This window comes from Pleurodeles waltl, chromosome 5, assembly GCF_031143425.1.
Source record: "Pleurodeles waltl isolate 20211129_DDA chromosome 5, aPleWal1.hap1.20221129, whole genome shotgun sequence".
Taxonomy (NCBI): Eukaryota; Metazoa; Chordata; class Amphibia; order Caudata; family Salamandridae; genus Pleurodeles; species Pleurodeles waltl.
In genome coordinates this window covers 839,926,232-839,950,823 of record NC_090444.1, presented here as the reverse complement: position 1 = coordinate 839,950,823, position 24,592 = coordinate 839,926,232, and the positions used below count along the sequence as shown (strand labels likewise).

Here is a 24,592-nt window from a genome sequence, read left to right as displayed (position 1 = left end):
AGAGGGTGTTCAGGTCTTCCCAAAGACATTTTGCAAGCTTCACAAACCTATCAGTCTGTTGATACCATTCAATCGGTTTCTCTCTCAGTTTGGGAAAATCGTCCGTAAAAGACTGAATGTCGCTTCTGTGCCATGGTACATGTATTAATTTTCCCCCTGCTGTCTCCCTCATTGGTAACATGGTTACTGCATCACTACTCTGTGGTCTTTTCTCGTTGAGCTCTGGGACACTGTCTTTCCTCTTTTCCTTTCTCTTTACCCATCTGCTTTCCCATTTGTCTAAGCACCTCCACACTTGTGCACTCTGCAGCAATTCTCTAAGGTGCGCCTTCATGCCTGCTGACCTCATGTGTTCAAAGTCTGTGGTCCCAAAATCCAATCTATAGCTCCTGCTCAAGTGTTTTGTCTTGTCTATCTCCACCCCGTTTTTGTCTGCTATTTCTTGCAACCTTCTATGTACCTTGTCCACTTCTCTCGTAATCCTGGGACATAGATACCTCAGCTCTTCTTCCGAGTAGGAATCTAACCTATTCACACCCATAGTCCCTTCCACCAATTCTTGTGCTTCCATGCTCAACCTGACCCTATTCAGATATTCTTCTCCCTTCCCACTGGCTGAGCTTTGTGTGGAATTCAGACTGTTGAACCACTGTGTTAGCTGTTGTGCATTCAACCCCATCAGTGTAGCATTCAGATCGACTGCCATTGATGGTTGCGGCAACTTTTCAGTGTTCGATGATAGCGGTATCATCAGTGGGGGACTCGACCTCACCAGTGTTGACTGAGCACATATGGGACTAAACCCCATCAAGGACCCAGATCCAGTTGGCTGAGCCGCTATCGGAGTTATCCCTGGAGTGTTTTCTATGCACCTCCTTTCTGTCCCATTCTGCAGCATTGATCCCTGACCGCTCATACCTAAGTTAGGCTGACTGTACAAAGGTACCGGTGGACCTACAGTAATGGGTAGTGATATCGCATCTGGGTTCTGTCCATTTCCCATGTTCTGAGACATGTTCATTCCCAAACTATGGGTCATCATTGCCGGCATGCCCATCTGACTCCCCGTCATCTGAGCATGTGCAGTTCCCCCCTGCATCTGCTTTTGAGGCATCAAAAACTGGGTTGATTCAGCTTGTGCCAATATTGGGTTGTGACCATTCTGTCCTCCCATTACGGTTGGATCTAGAATCATTCCCGTACTGTTGTCACTGCTGTAGTACCTTGGGACCTGCGGCTGATAATTTTCTGCTGGTTTCAACATGGGCACATCTGGATATATTCTCCTAACCTGCGGTATCTGCGGGGTGAACAGTAAACTCGGGTCCTTAGATCCCGATGATGCTCCTGAACTCTGAGTTTCACTGTTCTGTACCGGTGCCGGAGGGGCAGAACTGGTACTTGGACCTTGTCCACTCTCTGCATAAGGTGGTGTACGGTCGTTCAGCAATTGCATGATTAACTCCTCATCCTCTAACTCCTCTTCTCTTCTCAACTTTTCCTCGTCCTCTCTATCCTTGGAACACCTCCTGTTTGTCTTACAGGTAGCTTTCTTACCTGTCTCCTCTTCTTCCTTAGTAATTGCGGGAAACAATTTTATCCCCTGCAATACATCTGATCTCCACACCTTCTGTGCATTATCCCACCTAGCGTCCGCTAGTGTCTTTTCTACCTTTCTTATCCTAGTCTCAAACTTATTTTGCTGTTGCTGTCTAGCCATTAGTTCCCAAATCGCTAGAGCCTCAAACTGTGCTGGCCTTGGGGGTATCTTCATGTCGTACATCGCGAATCTCAAATTCTCTAGGATCCTTATATTGAATGTCCCATGGATCGGGAACGCTACGCTCCCATGTTTCTCTGTCAGCTTGTGCCATTGCTTTAGCCAAAGGCACGGAGCTACCCCTTTTTCCTCCATTACAATGTAAGCTGGTGTACCTTCGGGTGGCGTCTCCTCTCCTACGCTCGCTTTAATGTAAGACTCCCCCTTCATCGCACTCTTTAATGCTTTAAAAAATTTCATTTTCTCGTCTTTTATTTCACAAAGTTTGTAATCAATAAGTGACTTTAATTCCCGGAATACTCTTCGCTTGCCTTTCCCCTTCCAATCGAGCCCCACGGACTGCGTCCAATCCGTGCGCGACCCTTCTCTTCAACCAACCTATCCCAGCGCGGCTCCTAGTGACGTCACACTCACACACACTGCGGCTGACAAAGCCTCGCGGCTAGTCCTCCTTCACTCAGCTCCTCTCGTAACAACTTCTGGCATGTATCGCGAGCTACCAAAAAATTATAATAAAACAGATCTGTCGGTTTACTACAGGAAGGGTAACACAATCGCTTCAGGACCTTAGGGATTTTTCACTAGCCTCGGCAGTTATTCCATCTTTCTCGGTCCCCACGTTCGCAAGCAAATCTGACCCGCAGACTGCTCTCAACTTGTCAGTGATCTATTCTAGTGCACTTAGAATTTTGTCAAAGCCCGAAGTCGAAGTTTTCTTTCACTCCCTTAACACACGTACCGACTCGTTGACCACGCCCGATCAACCTACTAAACCGACCAGACCACAACATAAAACAAGTGTCTCATACACTTTTCAACATACTCCGGAGTCTCTTGACCTCGCAGGGCCCGTCTCAACAACAACAACCACGTGGACCTTTTTCTGCACAAAGCGCCACACGCACATGAAGTTCGACGACTTCCCTACCCTCACACTCGGAGTCGCACCTCCGCTATTTCTATGAAGTTCGACGACTTCCCTACTTCTACACTCGGAGTCGCACCTCCGCTATCCTCTAAAATCCTCGCAACCTTTTCACACAATCTGCGGCAATAAGCTGTGCAAGCGCAAAATCCTAACTTCACTCATACCATCACTAGTACCGCCAACGCTGATTCCACACCTCCATTCTCTCCATTCGCAAGCTCCGAGATCCCGGGAAAGTCGCGGTAGACCTAGCCCATCATCATTTTCTCAATCTGTTTTACCCAAGAAAAATCTAATTCATCTTCTCGAGTGGGATCTCAAAAGTCGAAACCGTTAATTCAACACCATGTATGTCTCGAGTGGGGTCCCAAAAGTCTAAACCATCCTCTGCTACCACCTACTGATAGAGCGTTCCGTACCAATAATTTACCTGTATCTTGGACGCTCTTTAGGCCGATGAATCTTTTGGCTAAGTGGGACTCTCTTCACCCGAGATCAGTCAATTTAATGTAATCAATAACGAACATAAGCAATACCCTGATCAACATAACACTTAACAATTAATCCAGAATACATTTCGGCGAACCCTGACCTTTCGGTCAGGAATGACCACACCAGTTTATTCAAAGTTAATGAATTTATTTCCCTATATTAACAAAGCTAGCACAATATAGATGTGTCTCAACACCAAATGATAAACGTAAATGAACATTAATAGCTGTCCATAACGACGAAACAGATGCAATCTATGCAGCATTTGAATAACAAGGCATTCGATAATAGCAATGCAAATCACTAAAACTATAATCTGTAATGAGCTAATTGCATACATTAGTCAGCATAACAAGGTCTCAAATTGCATCGTGCAACAAAAGGAATCCTCATCTAACCTCAAATTAGCATCGGCATGTGGGACTTCATGCAAAACAATTTAGCAACATTAATTTAGAAAAACTCCTAACTAGGGATCTTATCAAAAATCAGCAGTTGGTTACCTAAAAGAAACACAATGCAATTGTACAATTTCCTTTCATATTTACCAATTTCAATCAGCATTCAAGGAAGACTTCGTCTCACAGGTACCGTTTCTCGATCGGCATGGGACGGGGCAAAGGGGCAAAGTGGACGGGGCAATTGCCTCACGGCGGCAAAATAAAACTACTACTTCATGCAAAGGGATCAAAGTTAAAGTCTCTAGGGCAAGAATCATTTATAGTCTCTTTCTCTCGATTAGAAAAAGCATCAAAGTCTCTTTCAAAATGGCGTCGCAGCAAGGTGGGCCATAATAGCTGCAAAGTCTACAAAATGGCGGGATGTCCAATAATGGCCCCAATGGCTATAATGGCTGGTAATGTCCGGGTAATGGCTATTTTCTTCTCGTGCACCTGGTTTAAATAGACAACAGTTCAAATCCAGTAGGGTCTTCCATTGGAGGGTTCATAGGTTGGCTTCAAATTGTCCAATCAAAAACAACAGTTCTCAAGCTTTTACTTAAGCATACATTATCCTTGGAGACGGGTACGCAAGTTGCAACATTTTATACCAATTAACTCACTTTCAGAGCTTCCATTGTCCGCACCTGCAGATTGACCTTGGAGCAAAGAGAAAAATGCCAGGCTGGCACGAAACCTTAAGATAAGCATGTGAACGATCTCAGTGGAAAAGTACAGCTTCAAGCAAAATACACGTTTATTAGCACATTGGAAAAATACGAGCATCTAAATCGTGAGATCAGACAACTAGGCCGAAGCCTGCACTAAAGTTATGCTAAGCTAAAACATTTCAAACAAGCAAATCCTAGCACACATTTACGATTATGGCAAATTCGCGCAATTCTAATACATCACGTTATATAAAGCACGCTTATAAATGTTGGCAAACTACTCTAAGGGCACATTTTGTCCCCGTACAATCTTTATTAGTTCGGTTAGAGTCACACATGATTATTTCAACACTACGTTTAAGCGCTAATAAATGTAAAACCTTCATTTCTGCGTCATCAAAAGCAGTGGTCGTTTGCCAAGTGAGTCAAAAGTGTGATGTACCCACTCAGCAAATTATTTTGTTCTGTGGGAACAAACTCCCAAAGTGGGACCACCGTATTTCGATTGCTGCACTCAGGTCGAGAACAGAGCAACCTAGCCCCACCCTAAATACGGTGGGGTGGGGAGAATGTCAATATGATCTGTGGGTCCTGCTAGACAAGCTATTTGACAGTAGGGCTTCTTGGGCTCTGCCACCAGGAACGCTACAGTCCCGAAGCCTGTAAATCGGAACGTTTGCCAGGACGGTGCATTCATTTCGTAGCGGATTTACATTTTCTCCAAACTCTAAATGACTCCAATAATGTAGTAAGCAGTTTCTAGGGACAACAGGAGTAGTTATGCAACACGTGGTTTCTTTCAGCTCCCCTTTTCACGTTTAGTGCATGACACACGCACCTACTAAAACCTCAAAGACTGCATTTCTCTCTCTGAACATTGAATCCATTCCTAAATCATACGGTTGGATAAGTAACTGTCAGCACAACAGTTCATCTAAATGAAGCAAATATGGTGTGCATGTTATGGTAAGTGTTGTTACGATGGCTTGTTTTTGACTTATTACAGGCTTTTATAAAGAGGCGCGTCTGTGATTTGGCATTAAATCCCTTAAACGTATATCGGACTTTGATAGAACACTTTAAGTACATAAGATTTTGGTGATACTTGGATATGTAATTCCCATTAAAAGCTTCCACTAGGTAGAATGGTGTAGGTTTGCCTGAAGCAAAAATCTGGATATTTGTGAAATGTTCAAGGGGCTCCCAGTACTGGAGCAGTAGAGTATACTGACTGCAAGAACTGAGGTTCAAGCCAGGCTGGCCTGGCTTGTAGTGGGTACCAAGGGGTACTTACACTCTGTACCAGGTCCAGTTATCCCTTATTAGTGTAGAAGAGGTGTTTCTAGCAACTTAGGCTGATAGAAGGTAGCTATAGCAGAGCAGCTTAGGCTGAACTAGGAGACATGCAAAGCTCCTACTATACCACTGGTGTCATATGCACAATATCATAAGAAAACACAATACACAGATATACTAAAAATAAAGGTACTTTATTTCTATGACAATATGCCAAAAGTATCTCAGTGAGCACCCTCAGTATGAGGATGCCAAAAATACACAAGATATATGTACACGATACCAAAAATATGCAGTAATAGCAAAAGGAAGTAATGCAAGCAATGTAAAATTACAGTAGATTGCAGTAGGAGCACATAGGTATAGGGGCAACACAAACCATATACTCCAAAAGTGGAATGCGGACCACAAATGGACCCCAAACCTATGTGAGCTTATAGAGGGTCGCTGGGACTGTAAGAAAACAGTGAGGGTTAGAAAAATAGCCCACCCCAAGACCCTGAAAAGTAGGTGTAAAGTGCACCTATAACCCCCAGAGAGCACAGAAGTTGTGATAGGGGGTTTCTGCAAGGAAGACCAACACCAGCAAAGCAACCAAAGTGGATTTCTGGACCTGAGTACCTGTGGAACAAGGGGACCAAGTCCAAGAGTTGCGACAATGTCGAGAGTGGGCAGATGCCCACGAAATGCCAGCTGAGGGTGCAAAGAAGCTGCCACTGGATGGTAGAAGCTGTGGATTCTGCAAGAACGAAGAGGGCTAGAAACTTCCCCTTTGGAGGATGGATGTCCCATGTCGTGAAGAAGCTTGCAGAGGTGTTCCCACGCAGAAAGTCCGCAAACAAGCCTTGCTAGCTGCAAGGGTTGCGGTTAGGGTTTTTGGATGCTGTTGTGGCCCAGGAGGGACCAGGATGTCACCACTTGGATGAGGAGACAGAGGGGGCACCCAGCAAGTCAGGGAGCCCTCACAGAAGCAGGCAGCACCCACAGAAGTACCAAAACAGGCACTTGGAAGAGGAGTAAACCGGAGTCCACGCGAAATCACAAAAGGGAGTCCCACGACGCTGGAGGACAACTCAGAAGGTTGTGCACTGCAGGTTAGAGTGTCGGGGACCCAGGCTTGGCTGTGCACGAAGGAAATCCTGGAGTGCACAGGAGCTGGAGCAGCTGCAAATCACGCGGTACCCAGCAATGCAGTCTAGCGTGGGGAGGCAAGGACTTACCTCCACCAAACTTGGACTGAAGAGTCACTGGACTATGGGAGTCACTTGGACAGAGTTGCTGAGTTCCAGGGACCACGCTCGTCGTGCTGAGAGGGGACCCAGAGGACCAGTGATGCAGTCTTTCTGTTGCCTGCAGTTGCAGGGGGAAGATTCCGTCGTCCCACAGGAGATTTCTTCAGAGCTCCTAGTGCAGAAAGGAGGCAGGCTACCCCCAGAGCATGCACCACCAGGAAACAGTCAAGAAGGCCGCAGGATCAGCGTCTTTGCTACTTTGTTGCGGTTTGCAGGCGTCCTGAGCAGTCAGCGGTCGATCCTTTGGCAGAAGGTAAAGAGAGAGATGCAGAGGAACTCTGGTGAGCTCTTGCATTCGGTATCTGAAAAATCCCCCAAAGCAGAGACCCTAAATAGCCAGAAAAGGAGGTTTGGCTACCTAGGAAGGAGGATAGGCTAGTAACACAGGTAAGAGCCTATCAGAAGGAGTCTCTGACGTCACCTGATGGCACTGGTCACTCAGAGCAGTCCAGTGTGCCAGCAACACCTCTGTTTCCAAGATGGCAGAGGTCTGGAGCACACTGGAGGAGCTCTGGGCACCTCCCATGGGAAGTGCAGGTCAGGGGAGTGGTCACTCCCCTTTCCTTTGTCCAGTTTTGCACCAGAGCAGGGCTGGGGGATCCCTGAACCAGTGTAGACTGGCTTATGCAGAGATGGACACCATCTGTGCCCATCAAAGCATTTCCGGAGGCTGGGGGAGGCTACCCCTCCCCAGCCCTGACACCTTTTTCCAAAGGGAGAGGGTGTAACACCCTCTCTCAGAGGAAGTCCTTTGTTCTGCCTTCCTGGGCCAGGCCTGGCTGGACCCCAAGAGGGCAGAAACCTGTCTGAGGGGTTGGCAGCAGCTGCAGCTGCAGTGAAACCCCAGGAAAGGTAGTTTGGCAGTACCCGGGTCTGTGCTAGAGACTCAGGGGATCATGGAATTGTCTCCCCAATGCCAGAATGGCACTGGGGTGACAATTCCATGATCTTAGACATGTTACATGGCCATGTTCGGAGTTACCATTGTGACGCTATACATAGGTAGTGACCTATGTATAGTGCACGCGTGAAATGGTGTCCCCGCACTCACAAAGTCCGGGGAATTTGCCCTGAACGATGTGGGGGCACCTTGGCTAGTTCCAGGGTGCCCACACACTAAGTAACTTTGCACCCAACCTTCAGCAGGTGAAGGTTAGACATATAGGTGACTTATAAGTTACTTAAGTGCAGTGGTAAATGGCTGTGAAATAACGTGGACGTTATTTCACTCAGGCTGCAGTGGCAGGCCTGTGTAAGAATTGTCAGAGCTCCCTATGGGTGGCAAAAGAAATGCTGCAACCCATAGGGATCTCCTGGAACCCCAATACCCTGGGTACCTCAGTACCATATACTAGGAAATTATAAGGGTGTTCCAGTATGCCAATGTGAATTGGTGAAATTGGTCACTAGCCTGTTAGTGACAATTTGGAAAGCAGAGAGAGCATAAACACTGAGGTTCTGGTTAGCAGAGCCTCAGTGAGACAGTTAGTCATCACACAGGGAGCACATACAGGGCACACTTATGAGCACTGGGGTCCTGGCTGGCAGGGTCCCAGTGACACATACACTAAAACAACATATATACAGTGAAATATGGGGGTAACATGCCAGGCAAGATGGTACTTTCCTACAACAGTGTGTGTGGGGTTCCTGGGACAGGCACAGCTGTGGGCTTGGAGTGTGTGAACTGCGATGCACTGAAGGTGCTACGCCCGAGGTGGTCTCAGTACTGGAGCAGCAGAGTGTACTGGCTGCAAGAACTGAGGTTCTCTGGCAGTCATCGTGTGTTGGGTTCCTGGCACTGGCACGGCTTGGAGTTTGTAGTGTGTGAACTGCAGTGCACTGATGGATCTGCCTCCGAAGTCCCAGTACTGGAGCAGCAAAGTGTACTGACTGCAAGAACTGAGGTGCTCTGGCAGACAGTGTGTGTGGGGGTTCCTGGTGCTGGTATGGCTGGGTGCTTGGAGTGTGTGAACTTTGGTGCACTGATGGAGCTGCCCCCGAGGTCCTAGTACTGGAGCAGCAGAGTGTACTGACTGCAATAACTCAGGTGCTCTGGCAGACAGCGTGTGTGCAGTTCCTGGAGCTGGCATGGCTGGGGGCTTGGAGTGTGTGAACTGTGATGCACTGATGGAGCTGCCACCGAGGTCTCAGTCCTGGGGAGGCAGAGTGCATTGACTGCAAGAACTGAGGTGCTCTTGCAGACAGTGTGTATGGGGTTACTTGCAATGGCACAGCTGAATGCTTGGAGTGTGTGAACTGAGGTACACTGATGGAGCTGCGAGTGGGATCCCAGAATGGAGCAGAAGTGGCCACTGTCTTTAAGGATTGTGGAGCACAGGTAGAGCTGAGTGCCTAGGCTATAAGCAATTACAAGCGATTCGCTCTTGCTCTCAGCACATAGGCTGGCACACTTGGTAAAGAAAATCCAAGCCAGGGAAGGGCAGGAGCCAGGCAGCTGAGACATGGTGCAGAGAGCCCACAAAGACCAAATATGACCAAGATAACAGCCTGATTTATAGCCTTGTTTACAGCTAAGCACAGAGGAAGAATTATCTGCAAATGAAAAGGGAAGCTTCCCTCGACATGAGCAGGAACGAAAGTAAAACAATGTCCCCTACAGACCAGATAAACAGGACAAAGTGTAATTATACAGTAGTTGGTCCCTGCTCCCACACAGAAGAAGAATGGACAAAGAGGCATGACTGACCACTAGCAAACAAGGATTTTTAAATGACACTGAAACTAACAAATGAAATAGCTGGAAGTCCACAGAAGATGTATATTAAAAAGTATACAAGAGGTTGTACGCTTATGCTCAACCTAAAAATCAATACAAAAGTTGACGGGTGGGACCATCACTACCTGGTAAGAGCAAATTAGGTGACAACTTCACTGTCCAAAGCAGCTCTTGAAAAGTGAGTGCTTTTTGGTTTTGACAGCAGCACATGATCATAGGTTTAGATGTGTTTACCGGAGCAAGATTTTCAGCAGAGCTGCATAAAAATGGCCACTAGTATGCTGACGGAGGTAGACCTTTTGAAAAGTGATAGGATCAGGGGAACTGGTACATTATCTTGGCCTGCACTAATTTGATTTTAATAAGAATACTTTCATGGTTTATCACTGTAGGGCACAGCAACTGGAAACAATCACAAACAATCAAATTAAATAAAGTTTAAAAAGGTAAAATATTAAGATTACCTTAGCCCCAGAGTCAAATGCAGACAAAAGTGATTAGCTTAATAATGCATTTCAAAGAACTAATTAAAACATATAGCAACTGAAACAAATATGATGAAGAACATTTGTTACTTGGTGCCGCAGTTAATTAATTACACGTTCCCCATTTTTTCTGCACTCAGCCCTTCAAATCCCATTTCCATATCACACATACATATCCACTAAAATTTCTGGCACCAAAATAAAATAAAGTGGATGGTACTTGCCCAAGAAGGGGTGATATAGCCCATTACATATTGTTGGGATGAAAAGGTCCCTTTCATAGTAGAAGATGTGAACCCTTGCTCTGAGTGCCCCGCCTAAAGTGATATATGGGTCCTTGGTAACAAACTTTTGGTCATTGGTGAACACAGCATGCTCATCATGACCTATGCCTTTTTCACAGACTGCATTCTGGTTGGACCTGGAGGGTCACAACATGCACCACTCTCAAAGTGGTAGAGGGCAACTTCCTTTAGTGTGAGCTGAATAATGTGTGCGGTGAAGGCTGCATACCGTTTTTACAATAATACTCAAGTAATAAGACTAGGCCTTCCGACCTGTGTCGTGAGAGTGGGACCTACTAGCCCACTCATAGAAATTTCCAAAGCTGTGTTCTCAGCTCAACCTTGGCGGTCATCATTATAGATATGGGGAGACAGGGCATACATGTTTGAGTGCACCTTGCTGGTAGGTTTATGAGCTTCTGTGTGCCTCAGTATGGAGGCAGTACATGTGTATTTGAGAGTGCCACAGTGATATGTATGTGAGCAAGTGCGTGCTAAAGTATAATGAGACAGCGCATGTATATTTTGAGTGCACTGCTGTAGTATGTACATGAGCCTATGTGTGCCAAAGCACATGGAGACACAGAGTGCATGTTTAATTGCACAATGCTGATATGTGTGTGAGCTTATGTGTGCTACAATACATGGAGACAGAGCATGCATGTTTATGTGCATTGCTCTGGTGTGTACCTGAGTACTGTAGTACATGGTGGCAGTATGTGCATGTTTATAGGCATCGCCCTGGTATGTACGTGTAGGAGGCTGGACTGGCTTGTAGTGAGTACCAAGGGGTACTTACACCTTGCACCAGGCCCAGGTATCCCTTATTAGTGTATAGGGTGTCTAGCAGCTTAGGCTGATAGATAATGGTAGCTTAGCAGAGCAGCTTAGGCTGAACTAGGAGACGAGTGAAGCTCCTACAGTACCACTAGTGTCACTTGCACAATATCATAAGAAAACACAATACACAGATATACTAAAAATAAAGGTACTTTATTTTTATGACAATATGCCAAAGTATCTCAGTGAGTACCCTCAGTATGAGGATAGCAAATATACACAAGATATATGTACACAATACCAAAAATATGCAGTATAGTCTTAGAAAACAGTGCAAACAATGTATAGTTACAATAGGACACATAGGGATAGGGGCAACACAAACCATATACTCCAAAAGTGGAATGCGAACCACGAATGGACCCCAAACCTATGTGACCTTGTAGAGGGTCGCTGGGACTGTAAGAAAACAGTGAGGGTTAGAAAAATAGCCCACCCCAAGACCCTGAAAAGTGAGTGCAAAGTGCACTAAAGTTCCCCAAAGGACAAAGAAGTCGTGATAGGGGAATTCTGCAGAAAAGACACAAACCAGCAATGCAACAACAATGGATTTCCAGTCGAGGGTACCTGTGGAACAAGGGGACCAAGTCCAAAAGTCACAAGCAAGTCGGAGATGGGCAGATGCCCAGGAAATGCCAGCTGTGGGTGCAAAGAAGCTGCTTCTGGACAGTAGAAGCTGAGGATTCTGCAGGAACGACAAGGGCTAGAGACTTCCCCTTTGGAGGATGGATCCCCCACGCCGTGGAGAGTTGTGCAGAAGTGTTTTCCTGAAGAAAGACCGCCAACAAGCCTTGCTAGCTGCAAATAGTGCGGTTACGGTTTTTGGATGCTGCTGTGGCCCAGGAGGGACCAGGATGTCACCAATTGCGTCTGGGGACACAGGGGGCATCGAGCAAGACAAGGAGCCCTCTCGGAAGCAGGCAGCACCCACAGAAGTGCTGGAACAGGCACTACGAAGAGGAGTGAAACGGTGCTCACCCGAAGTTGCACAAAGGAGTCCCACGCCGCCGGAGGACAACTTAGAAAGTCATGCAATGCAGGTTAGAGTGCCTTGGAACCAGGCTTGGCTGTGCACAAAGGATTTCTGCCGGAAGTGCACAGAGGCCGGAGTAGCTGCAAAAGACGCGGTTCCCAGCAATGCAGTCTGGCGTGGGGAGGCAAGGACTTACCTCCACCAAACTTGGACTGAAGAGTCACTGGACTGTGGGAGTCACTTGGACACAGTTGCTGGATTCAAGGGACCTCGCTCGTCGTGCTGAGAGGAGACCCAGGGGACCGGTGATGCAGTTCTTTGGTGCCTGCGGTAGCAGGGGGAAGATTCAGTCGACCCACGGGAGATTTCTTCGGAGCTTCTAGTGCAGAGAGGAGGCAGACTACCCCCACAGCATGCACCACCAGGAAAACAGTCGAGAAGGCCGCAGGATCAGCGTTACAGAGTTGCATTAGTCGTCTTTGCTACTTTGTTGCAGTTTCGCAGGCTTCCAGCGCGGTCAGCAGTCGATTCCTTGGCAGAAGGTGAAAAGAGAGATGCAGAGGAACTCTGATGAGCTCTTGCATTCGTTATCTAAGGAATTCCCCAAAGCAGAGACCCTAAATAGCCAGAAAAGAGGGTTTGGCTACCTAGGAGAGAGGATAGGCTAGCAACACCTGAAGGAGCCTATCAGAAGGAGTCTCTGATGTCACCTGCTGGCCCTGGCCACTCAGAGCAGTCCAGTGTGCCAGCAGCACCTCTGTTTCCAAGATGGCAGAGGTCTGGAGCACACTGGAGGAGCTCTGGGCACCTCCCAGGAGAGGTGCAGGTCAGGGGAGTGGTCACTCCCCTTTCCTTCGTCCAGTTTCACGCCAGAGCAGGGCTGAGGGGTCCCTGAACCGGTGTAGACTGGCTTATGCAGAAATGGGCACCATCTGTGCCCATGAAAGCATTTCCAGAGGCTGGGGGAGGCTACTCCTCCCCTGCCTTAACACCTTTTTCCAAAGGGAGAGGGTGTAACACCCTCTCTCTGAGGAAGTCCTTTGTTCTGCCTTCCTGGGCCAAGCCTGGCTGGACCCCAGGAGGGCAGAAACCTGTCTGAGGGGTTGGCAGCAGCAGCAGCTGCAGTGAAACCCCTGAAAAGGCAGTTTGGCAGTACATGGGTCTGTGCTAGAGACCTGTGGGATCATGGGATTGTGCCAACAATGCCAGGATGGCATAGAGGGGGCAATTCCATGATCTTAGACATGTTACATGGCCATATTCGGAGTTACCATTGTGAAGCCACACATAGGTAGTGACCTATTTGTAGTGCACTCGTGTAATGGTGTCCCCGCACTCACAAAGTCCGGGGAATTTGCCCTGAACCATGTGGGGGCACCTTGGCTAGTGCCAGGGTGCCCACACACTAAGTAACTTAGCACCCAGCCTTTACTAGGTAAAGGTTAGACATTTAGATGACTTATAAGTTACTTAAGTGCAGTGAAAATGGCTGTGAAATAATGTGTGCATTATTTCACTCAGGCTGCAGTGGCAGGCCTGTGTAAGAATTGTCAGAGCTCCCTATGGGTGGCAAAAGAAATGCTGCAGCCCATAGGGATCTCCTGGAACCCCAATACCCTGGGTACCTCAGTACCATATACTAGGGAATTATAAGCGTGTTCCAGTATGCCAATGTAAATTGGTGAAATTGGTCACTAGCCTGTTAGTGACAATTTGTCCAGAGAGAGCATAACCACTGAGGTTCTGGTTAGCAGAGCCTCAGTGAGACAGTTAGGCACTACACAGGGAACACATACATATAGGTCACAAACTTATGAGCACTGGGGTCCTGGCTAGCAGGGTCCCAGTGACACATAACAAACATACTGAAAACATAGGGTTTTCACTATGAGCACTGGGCCCTGGCTAGGAGGATCCCAGTGAGACAGTGAAAACACCCTGACATACACTCACAAACAGGCCAAAAGTGGGGGTAACAAGGCTAGAAAGAGGCTACTTTCTCACAGTACGTGTGCCTGAAAGTGGTACAGTACATAAAGGGCTTCACATATGTTTGTGTGCAGCCCTATGGATGCATGAGTGTCTAGAAGTGGTACAGCGCATGAGAGCCTGTGGATCACATAATGAGAACCCCGGGTCTGCTAGATGAACATATGGAGAAGCCTCCCAAATATTTGTGGATTTCTGCATTCGTGAGAGCTGAAGGAAGAGCCAGGCTCTTCAGTACTCTTTAAAAGGTCACTGGTCAAAGGCGCCTGGACACATCTAAGGAAGGAGATGGGTCTAATAAGTGAATCAGAAAGAGTAGGGCTGGTCTCTTTGTAATCTTTTGATGTGCATACCACAGAGGCTGACATCCAGATGTGATTGTCAAGTCACTCCAATGGCCTGTGTTTGGGGCTATCAGATTTGGAGACATTTGTGCTGTTATGGACTGAAGGGGTGCAGTGAAAAGTGAAGACTGTCACCCTGGTGCAGCATTGTATCGAGAGGAGGGCTGTAACCCTTGATTGCTCTGTGCCTGGAAGTTGCCATTGCCCCATGTACAGTGATGCAACCCTGTATGTCAGGAGGTGGCTATGTTGAAGTGGAAGAGCCATCACCCAGAACCAGTGTGCAACTGTTAAGAACAAACAGGTCGTGACCACGGACATCCAAGACCCTCTACCGGGCTCAGAGAGAGGCTTACCACATGAACAGATGAGTGTCGTGGACATCTGCTGTCTTGATACCAGCATCCCATCTTATGCTTACTGCCAGGCCGCAGACGTGCACCAGAGGGCTCCAGACAACCACTCCACAGAGCAGATAAGAGTGGTTACCAGGCCATCAGGTCCTGATGGAACATGCTCTGACTGATGTGCTACGGATCTGGGGCACTTTTACTTTTGCGAAGCCATCATAGAACTTCTAACACTTGAACTCACTAGGGGGGGCCTAGCTTGAATGTCGCCACACGTAAATGGGGAATAACTACTATCCTTAGGAGGGGAAGTGGGACTCAAATGTTGGCCCATGAAGACTGTGGCCTCGTCAAGACTGTGCATATTGTTAGTGGTGTGCTATACTGTAGTTTTTGTTAGTAGATACATTGTCCTTTTTTCATAAAAGCAAGTATTGGACTGGACAATCATTTTTGGGGGTTTTAGGTTGTATTTTGAGTTGTGCGCCTGTATCACCCTACACTTACATCCTCCATGAGAAGCCTTGAACTGCTTGACTCGCGGTACTACTGAGAGTCAGATGCTGAAGAGGGTACTTCGCTCAGTTGCTCATAGCCCAGAGTAGGCCAGACCCTGGGACATCAGGAGTGAAAGGCCTCAACCACCATGATAGGCCCAGTAATGCCTGCTTACTCCATGGCCCTCTGAAGGGTTCTGATACATGTATATTAGGATTATATGAAACACACCCCCAACTACAGTAGGTATCTTAATTCTGGATGCAGCACAGTAAGAAGCAATGAAAGAAAGAAACAGATGGCTTTTGATAATGAGTTGATAGTGTACAGAACATCTTGAGAAGACTAAGCCATTCGGTTATTTGGTTTCGCAACAAGTCAATGATGAATTAAGGCGTTCATTAGAAGCATGTTGACAGAAATGGGGTCTCTGACAAATATGACTTTTGTAAATGTCAGTACAGGCAACAGATTAACGGAGATGGTTTTACAGAACTTGGCATGCACTAGCAGAGAAGTGTTTAATATTACTTAATAATACTGCCCTTGTTGATAAGGTCGTACGTTTAAAGGGTAGCATGGTCCAAATGGTCTTTGCAGACTTGAAATGTGTTGAAAAGGTTATTAACTGATATGTATGTCAGTTTAAAAAGGTGCTCAATGTGTGCCTGACCTCAGCCCCTTGTGACATCACGTTGTAAATGCAAAAGAAAGGTTTGGCAAAGTGGCGTGAACAGCACGGTTGTTCACTGGACTAACGTACAGCGACTGAGGCCTGCAGTACCATCTTTTGACTTAGTGAGTGAAATACACAAGGACTCTTCCTCTTTGTAGCAGTAGTCTGAGACCAAATGGGAGCAGGTGGAAGGCTGAAAGTACACACAATCTTGAAGACTTGGTGTTCAACTACATGCAAAAGTCCGAAAAAGGGTGTTGTGATGTTTGATGTAAACAAGTTAAAATAGGATGGGGTCTATAGAAATTGCAAGGTGCTATCCTGTAGACTTGATAAAGTTCCTGGGCAATGCTAAAACTTCACAGAATTAAAAGTACTCCTAGATAATAGAACTGTGAGTCACAAAGGGTATTCTTCGGATCACAGTGAGTCATTAAAGCAGGTCCTTGAATTGAACGTAAGTCTTCGAAACCTTTGAGGGTCAGATGTAAACCTGAGGAAACTGAGTGCAGAGGTGTAGCGTAGACAATAATATTGAGTGGGCTGTGAGCTTCAGATTTTCCAACAGTCACACAGGCATATAGGCCCTCATTCAAACCCTGGCGGTCCAAGACCGCCAGGGCCGCGGGCAACGGAAGCACCGCCAACAGGCTGGCGGTGCTTCATTGCCCATTCTGACCGTGGCGGTAAAGCCGCGGTCAGAAAAGGGGATCCGGCGGTTTCCCGCCGGATTTCCCCTGGCTGGGCTGAACCTCCATGGCGGCGCTGCAAGCAGCGCCGCCATGGGGATTCCGACCCCCTTCCCACCAGCCTGTTTCTGGCGGTTTTTACCTCCAGGAACAGGATGGCGGGAACGGGTGTCATGGGGCCCCTGGGGGCCCCTGCACTGCCCATGCCACTGGCATGGGCAGTGCAGGGGCCCCCTAACAGGGCCCCAGCATGATTTTCACTGTCTGCATAGCAGACAGTGAAAATCGTGATGGGTGCAACTGCACCCGTCGCACCCCTGCAACACCGCCGGCTCCATTCGGAGCCGGCTTCTGTGTTGCAGGGCCTTTCCCGCTGGGCCGGCGGGCGCTCCCTTGGGGGGCGCCCAGCGGGAAAGTCCCCCGCGGTCTTTTGACCGCGGAGCGTCAATTGGCGGCGTAAGTTTGGCGGGCGGCGACCGCCGCCCGCCAAACTTAGAATGACCCCCATAATGTTAAAATACATTATACAACAAGCAGGGCCCTCCCGAGGGGCATAAGAGGCAGCAGAAAGGGTGAGGAATGCAGATTAGTAGGGGTATGAAGTGAGAGAAACATTATTTTTGTAAGTAACCAATATTTTTTTAAACCCTTCCAAACAGAGAGGGTGGGAGAGTGTGTGTGCATTTTGTCTGCATGTGTAAAAATTTCTGGATGAAATCCAACAGACACCCCACCACACCTGACTGACTGAGTGGCTGGCAAGGTGATGATCCATCTTGCAAAGGACCTTTATGACTTGAATGTTGGAAAGATTTAAACCCTTTACATTATTAAGAGCTTTGACTTATGCTCTTGCTTTCTAGAAATGGGCGTCAACTGTTACTCAGGGTGACTAGATTTTAAGAACCAAAAACCGGAACAGGACTGAAATAAAATTAGGACTAAAGCCTTTAGTCTTACTTCTAAATCTGGCCAGATGTTTATATGCAGGTACGCATTTACAAAACATTATCTATGGCAAGATGGCAGGACCTACACCCTAAGCCCCCTGCCCTTCTCCCCACCCTGGCTCTCCTCTGCTGGGGCATGTAGCCGAACTCCTCCTGCATAGGCTGACATAAACAGACTAAATTGCTTATTTTTTTTACTCTTCTGAGGCACCTGTGTAAGAAGAGCTTACCATTTAATTCCCTTTACATTTACAATTAAATGACCTTTGTCCCAAAACCAGGACATGTATTTAAAATGAAAAAATATGGCAGGATACCAGGACAGTCCACTGCAAACAGGGACTGTCTGGGAACATCTGGGACAACTGGTCTCCATACTGTTACTCTAAATGAGGGGTCTTCAAACTGGGGGCGGCTGGCCTCTAGAGGGGCCTCAAATGATGGGGGTGCAGGGGATGGTGTTGGGTGGAAGGCTCAAGGCTGCGGCCAAAAAAAGCACTATGCCAATAACAGGGCTTGTTTTAACCTGAAAACAATGAGCAGCAGTAAACCGCTCTGTAATGGGTGTATAAATAGGGGCAGCTCCTCCGTTAAGGCAGAGGAGCGTCGTACCACCACCAGCCGCAGCAGCTGCAAAACCTTCAAAAGAAAATAATAATAAACGTTGTTTATTATTGTTTTCTTCCAAAGGGGCGGGGCTACAGGGGTGACGAGCAGTGAGGGGGGATACTGTGCTACAGGGGTGACGAGCAGTGAGGAGGAGTGCCAGAGCGCATGTGTGTTAGGCTGGCCGTCTCGGGCCGGCCAAACACACATGCGCAGTGGGCTCGCTCCAGCCCAGCAACACAGTTGCCGGGCTGGAGAGAGCCTGCACAGGCTCCCAGTCTGCCTGGGAGCACCCTGGCTATGTGTTCCCAGCCAATCCTGATGCTGCTGAACAGTGTCAGAATTGCCCACAGGGTAGGCTGGGAGCCTGTGCCTGCAGCCTGTGACTGAGGAGCGGAGTGGCGTGCGGCGAGTTAAGGTAAGTGTTTTTTCTTATTTTTATTTAAATTAATGTTTATTGACCCTCCTGCCCCCCCTCTCCATGCGCCGCGCCGCCCCGCCCTTCCGCACCCCGCGAGCTGCAACTGTGTGTAAACACTAACATGTTTTGTCATTTGTACCCAAGCTGGGAGTATGTGTCAAAAGGGAAGGGGCTCCAGATAATCTTCAAAACCCCTACCCCCAATAATCACAATATGGCTACTTTTTTTCATGTTAGTAAGGCCTACCTGAGCGGAATAGTATGTTTGCCATTGTCCCATTGTGATTGCATTTTTAAAACAGTAAGAAGACTCTACTGCAAAATTTAAATAAGTTTAGACAAATTTAAACATTGCCTAATTAATGGAATAATTTTGAAAAATTTGGAAAGGGACCTGGAAGATTTTTTTCCCTACTGGGGGGGCCGCAGCATTCAAATGTTTGAAGACTGCTCTAAATTAACCCAAACTATATATGTATTGATTACACTTGCGATAAGCATTGCACAACAAGGTGTCCTTGTCAGTCACTGAGACAATTCATTCCAGCTAGCGGTGACAGATTCCTTAATTCGATATTCCCCGGGCGATCCCTAATGAAAAAAGAAAACAATTTTGATCTGTCTACATCAGAAGGCGAAGCAGGTGAATGCGTTAAGGAGTAATGATATTAAAAACGTTTCTAGCGGGCACGTTTGTTGTCTAATTCTGTATCTCGGCACAGAGGATACCAGAAGGATTTTAAAAAGCTTTAGTACAAACAATGACAGTTTTCACAAACACTCTCCGCTTTAACTCCTGCCAAAAGCTGAACCTAGGTAGAAGCAGTGGCACCCAGCATGTCTCAACATATGCAGCGATGCTCAATCTGTTCATGTTCCCACATGTTCAGTGACAGACTGAAAATAGTTCTTTGAATACCACAGAAAAAAGCAGAAAGTAGAATTAGTTTGGCATTCACCTTTAAACGCATTTACGAGCATTTCTGCGTGAGAAGCGACGAGATCAGTTTAAATATTTTTTGAAAAGGTGTCGGGTTGCTGCTCATTCAACTGTTGTAAGCATCAAGGTCTGGGAAAATGTATTTAGAAGCAATCAGAAAACGTTCAATTTTGATTGCACCAGTTTCTTTTGTGATGAAAAATAATACCCCCAATTCCAAAGCATTTCGGATCTCATAAAAAAATGTGCCTCAAATTACTTGCTGTGTTTTGCGAAGACTTGTCTTCGGATTCACATTTGAAAGGGCCCAGACAGTGTGAAGAAAAAATAATGTTCTCTTTGACTCGGAAATGCATCTCTAATAATGAGCAACAAATGGCATTCCAGAATGTTCAATTGTTTAATGATTCTGAGACTACTGTGACATCATTCACGGGATGGCCCCTTAACCGAGGTGGTGGACACTTCTGAAAGAGTTAGGGGGAAGGCGAGCCTAATACAGACACCAAGGATTTGCCTAAGGGGGCGCTGTCCTGTCCCAGGGAAGAGACACAAGCAGGCGCATGCATTTTACGCGTTTGGCGGTGTTTTTGTCAAAAATAATCTCTAAAATTGGAAGTCGAGAGTTGCCCCACAACAAGCCCCATTCAGAGCGTAAATTCAACTGCCAGAGCAGACCTCGAGGCAGTGAGTAAGATGAGTCGAAGGACATCGGGCAAAGGAGGTGTTGTGAAATGGTGTGCGGTTTTGCAGCAGTTACCAACAACGATAGTGTGCGCCATGAAAAAAAGATTGTGCTACCACTGACCAATTTGCAAAGAACGATAGGTGGGCGGTTGGAATAGTCCGAAGCACTATGGACAACGTTTCACCAACCTACAGGGAAACAAATCGGTCGGGGCACAAAGTCGCTAAACAAAGAGGACAACAATGTCTACACCACTCGCTTACATTGCACTCTGTCAAAATGTTACCAAGAAATATTCGCCAGTCTACGTACCTCAATTAAGACATTTTCAAAATTCACCCAGTTCGTTCTGAATAAAAGCATACATTGGCTTATCACCTCCTTCCTTTTGTGTTATTTCATTAAATCATCATTTAAGATAATGTGTAGTCAATATTTTGGAACTCAACAGAATATCTGGTGACAGGGAAATAATACTTTACTGCCACTTCACTGTCTTCTTGGCAACACTAACATTTAAACATAAAGAATGTACTAACGAATAAAACGTCAAAAATTTCAGACCGAGTGCCCTCGTGTTTTTCGGATAGAAACCTTACTGCAGAAAGAGTTGCTCCACATACATAAGAACTGTGATTTGGTGAATCAGTAGGTTTGGTTATCAAATGCGTATTTGTTCTCGGTTCATCCTCCATCCTATTTAGTTTAGGCCAAGCCTGTTTTTAGAGCTTTTGGGCGAGGGGTCACTACGCCCCCTAGAAATATCGATCTACAAAAATATCATCTCATCATTGCCGACCACTGCTGTATCGAAGTAAGTAGACGCGGAGTGAAGAGTAGTGAAACCATATGTACTTACCGGGATAATTAAGTGAAAGTCGATTTAATGAATGCAGTATTTTTGTCGGTCAATATTTGAATCGCGATACACATAACCACATGGTTAGGTTAACTTCATCGAATTTGAGAGTAGACTATACATATAGAAGAATATAGAAGCGGGTGGGGAGTGACTCCCAAGTTGTTTACTATGGATACGTGGAGAATGTGGGCGTAGTCACAAATCCACCAAGTACAAATGGCCGTTTCAATTTTTAATCTCACCCCTGGTACCCATTAATATTACGCCACCGCTTTACGTCAATCTTGAGGTTATGTTATGCATCTGGGTTACAGTTACATCTAGCACCTCCTTATCAGGAACACATTCTGGTGGAAAGTGCTCTCGAAATTACGAAAACAAATGAACGCATATGAAACCTAACAACTCATACAAGTTATCTAAAAGCAAGGCAATAAAAGCAAATATTTTACCCTTACCTCCATAAAGGGGCTTCTCCGCAGCCATGTGGTGTGACAAGTCCTGGTCTTTTGTTCAGTGTACGAGCTGGCAATGCAATCAGCAGACGGCCTTCTTTACCTCCTAATTTGTATTTTTCTGTAACTTCCTAGCTGAACGCAGTAGTCCGACACTTTTTCGGTTTGGGAAAATAATTTCTCAAAACGTTACATAGTACGTGCTCACCACCTAGTGGAAATAGATGTCATCTGCCACTGATTTTTGTAACTATTGTTTTTAGGGTCGAGCACGCGAGCTCTCTGGCCCCTGTTGTAATCTCCCTGTTGGCTTTTAACCACGCCCATCAGTTTGGTTGGTTTGTGGGCTTCCCTTTTAATATTCCCTTGATTTCATTATTCAAAGGCATGAATACGTCATGCTTTTTCCGGTGTTTAGCCCTCATCGAGAACATCAGTAAACTACTGAAAACATACAAGGCTCTGTGTTTTCTGTATGGTTTCTAGACTACTTTTTATTTTTATTTCCTACACAGCGTGATATCACTGGGCAGTAGTTGAGCGCTTTGTATTATATTGAGCCTGTTACATGGATAATTGCACTTTTGCCGGTTGTAGGAGGCTGGACTGGCTTGTAGTGAGTACCAAGTGAGGTACTGGGTTTTTCAGAACCGGTACTGATCCGGTAACCCAGCGGTGCCAGGGTACACCCAAAGACCTCGGGTACTTTCCTGATTCAGACCACAGAAACTCAGAGTCTTCTAGGTGAAGTCAAAGATCGAATTTATTGGCTGCAGCCAAGTAACAAGCGTCCTAGAAGTACAACAGCACGGTTTGTATGTTCTCAGGAGACTGTGTTTCAATGCAAAGTCAGGTTTCCTTATATACAGTTTTTTAAGCTTCAGGCAAACATTCTTGACATTTTGGTTGGTCATTCACATGTTTTCACTACAAAGGAAAAAACAGTGTCATGATGAAACCTCATATTTCATGTCATCCAACCCATAATAAATTACCCGGCAAGGCCTAGTATTTTACATCAGATAAGTGTGGACCCCCAATAAAAACGGGCACCTCCCCCTCGTAAAGTAAGAAGAAGAAAAGAGCAGGTGCAGGTGTGTGACCCCTTAGCCCTGCTCTGGCGCGAAACTGGACAAAGGAAAGGCGAGTGACCACTCCCCTGACCTGCACCTCCCCTGGGAGGTGTCCAGAGCTCCTCCAGTGTGCCCCAGACCTCTGCCATCTTGGAAACAGAGGTGCTGCTGGCACACTGGACTGCTCTAAGTGGCCAGTGCCACCAGGTGACGTCAGAGACTCCTTGTGATAGGCTCCTTCAGGTGTTGCTAGCCTATCCTCTCTCCTAGGTAGCCAAACCCTCTTTTCTGGCTATTTAGGGTCTCTGGGGAAATTTTAGATAACGAATGCAAGAGCTCAGCCGAGTTCCTCTGCATCTCTCTCTTCACCTTCTGATAAGGAAACGATTGCTGACCGTGCTGGAAGCCTGCAAAACTGCAACAAAGTAGCTAAGACGACTACTGCAACTCTGTAACGCTGATCCTGCCGCCTTCTCGACTGTTTTCCTGTTTGTGCATGCTGTGGGGGTAGTCTGCCTCCTCTCTGCACCAGAAGCTCCGAAGAAATCTCCCGTGGGTCGACGGAATCTTCCCCCTGCAACCGCAGGCACCAAAAAGCTGCATTACCGGTCCCTTGGGTCCCCTCTCAGCACGACGAGCGAGGTCCCTCGAATCCAGCAACTGTGTCCAAGTGGCCCCCACAGTCCAGTGACTCTTCAGTCCAAGTTTGGTGGAGGTAAGTCCTTGCCTCACCTCGCTAGACTGCATTGCTGGGAACCGCGACTTTTGCAGCTACTCCGGCCTCCGTGCACTTCCGGCGGTAATACTTTGTGCACAGTCCAGCCTGGGTCCACGGCACTCTAACCTGCATTGCACGACCTCCTAAGTTGTTCTCCGGTGACGTGGGACTTCTTTGTGCGACTTCGGGTGAGCACCGTTTCACGCATCCTCGTAGTGCCTGTTTCTGGCACTTCTCCGGGAGCTACCTGCTGCTGAGAGGGCTCCTTGTCTTGCTCGATGTCCCCTCTCTCTCCTGGTCCAATTTGCGACCTCCTGGTCCCTCCTGGGCCACAGCAGCATCCAAAAACGCTAACCGCAGGATATGCAGCTAGCAAGGCTTGTTGGCGTTCTTTTGGCGGGAAAACACTTCTGCACGACTCTCCACGGCGAGAGGGATCCGTCCACCAAAGGGGAAGTCTCTAGCCCTTTTCGTTCCTGCAGAAACCGCAGCTTCTCCTGTCCAGTAGAAGCTTCTTTGCACCCGCAGCTGGCATTTCCTGGGCATCTGCCCATCTCCGACTTGCTTGTGACTTTTGGACTTGGTCCCCTTGTTCCACAGGTACCCTAGATTGGAAATCCACAGTTGTTGCATTGTTGGTTTGTGTCTTTCCTGCATTATTCCTCTAACACGACTTCTTTGTCCTTAGGGGAACTTCAGTGCACTTTGCACTCACTTTTCAGGGTCTTGGGGAGGGTTATTTTTCTAACTCTCACTATTTTCTAATAGTCCCAGCGACCCTCTACAAGGTCACATAGGTTTGGGGTCCATTCGTGGTTCGCATTCCACTTTTGGAGTATATGGTTTGTGTTGCCCCTATCCCTATGTGTCCCCATTGCATCCTATTGTAACTATACATTGTTTGCACTGTTTTCTAAGACTATACTGCATATTTTTGCTATTGTGTATATATATCTTGTGCATATTTCCTATCCTCTCACTGAGGGTACACTCTGAGATACTTTGACATAGTGTCATAAAAATAAAGTACCTTTATTTTTAGTATAATTGTGTATTGTGTTTTCTTATAATATTGTGCAAGTGACACTTGTGGTACTGTAGTAGCTTCACAC

General features: G+C 46.8%; 1 protein-coding gene across 9 annotated transcripts in view; it reads right to left on the bottom strand.

Moving 5' to 3' along the window:
* The window catches only part of EDARADD (EDAR associated via death domain), a 1,293,069-nt gene extending 1,271,193 nt beyond the window's left edge, over positions 1–21,876 (bottom strand). For 3 of the 9 annotated variants that reach the window (XM_069234900.1, XM_069234903.1, XM_069234904.1), the window contains exon 1: positions 21,693–21,876. In XM_069234900.1, coding sequence (XP_069091001.1) covers positions 21,693–21,720 — 28 coding nt within the window. In that variant the 5' untranslated portion in view covers positions 21,721–21,876. The remainder of the gene's footprint in view (positions 1–21,692) is intronic. The other 6 variants (XM_069234897.1, XM_069234896.1, XM_069234902.1 and 3 more) reach the window with 6 other exon arrangements.
* Positions 21,877–24,592: the final 2,716 nt, after the last annotated feature.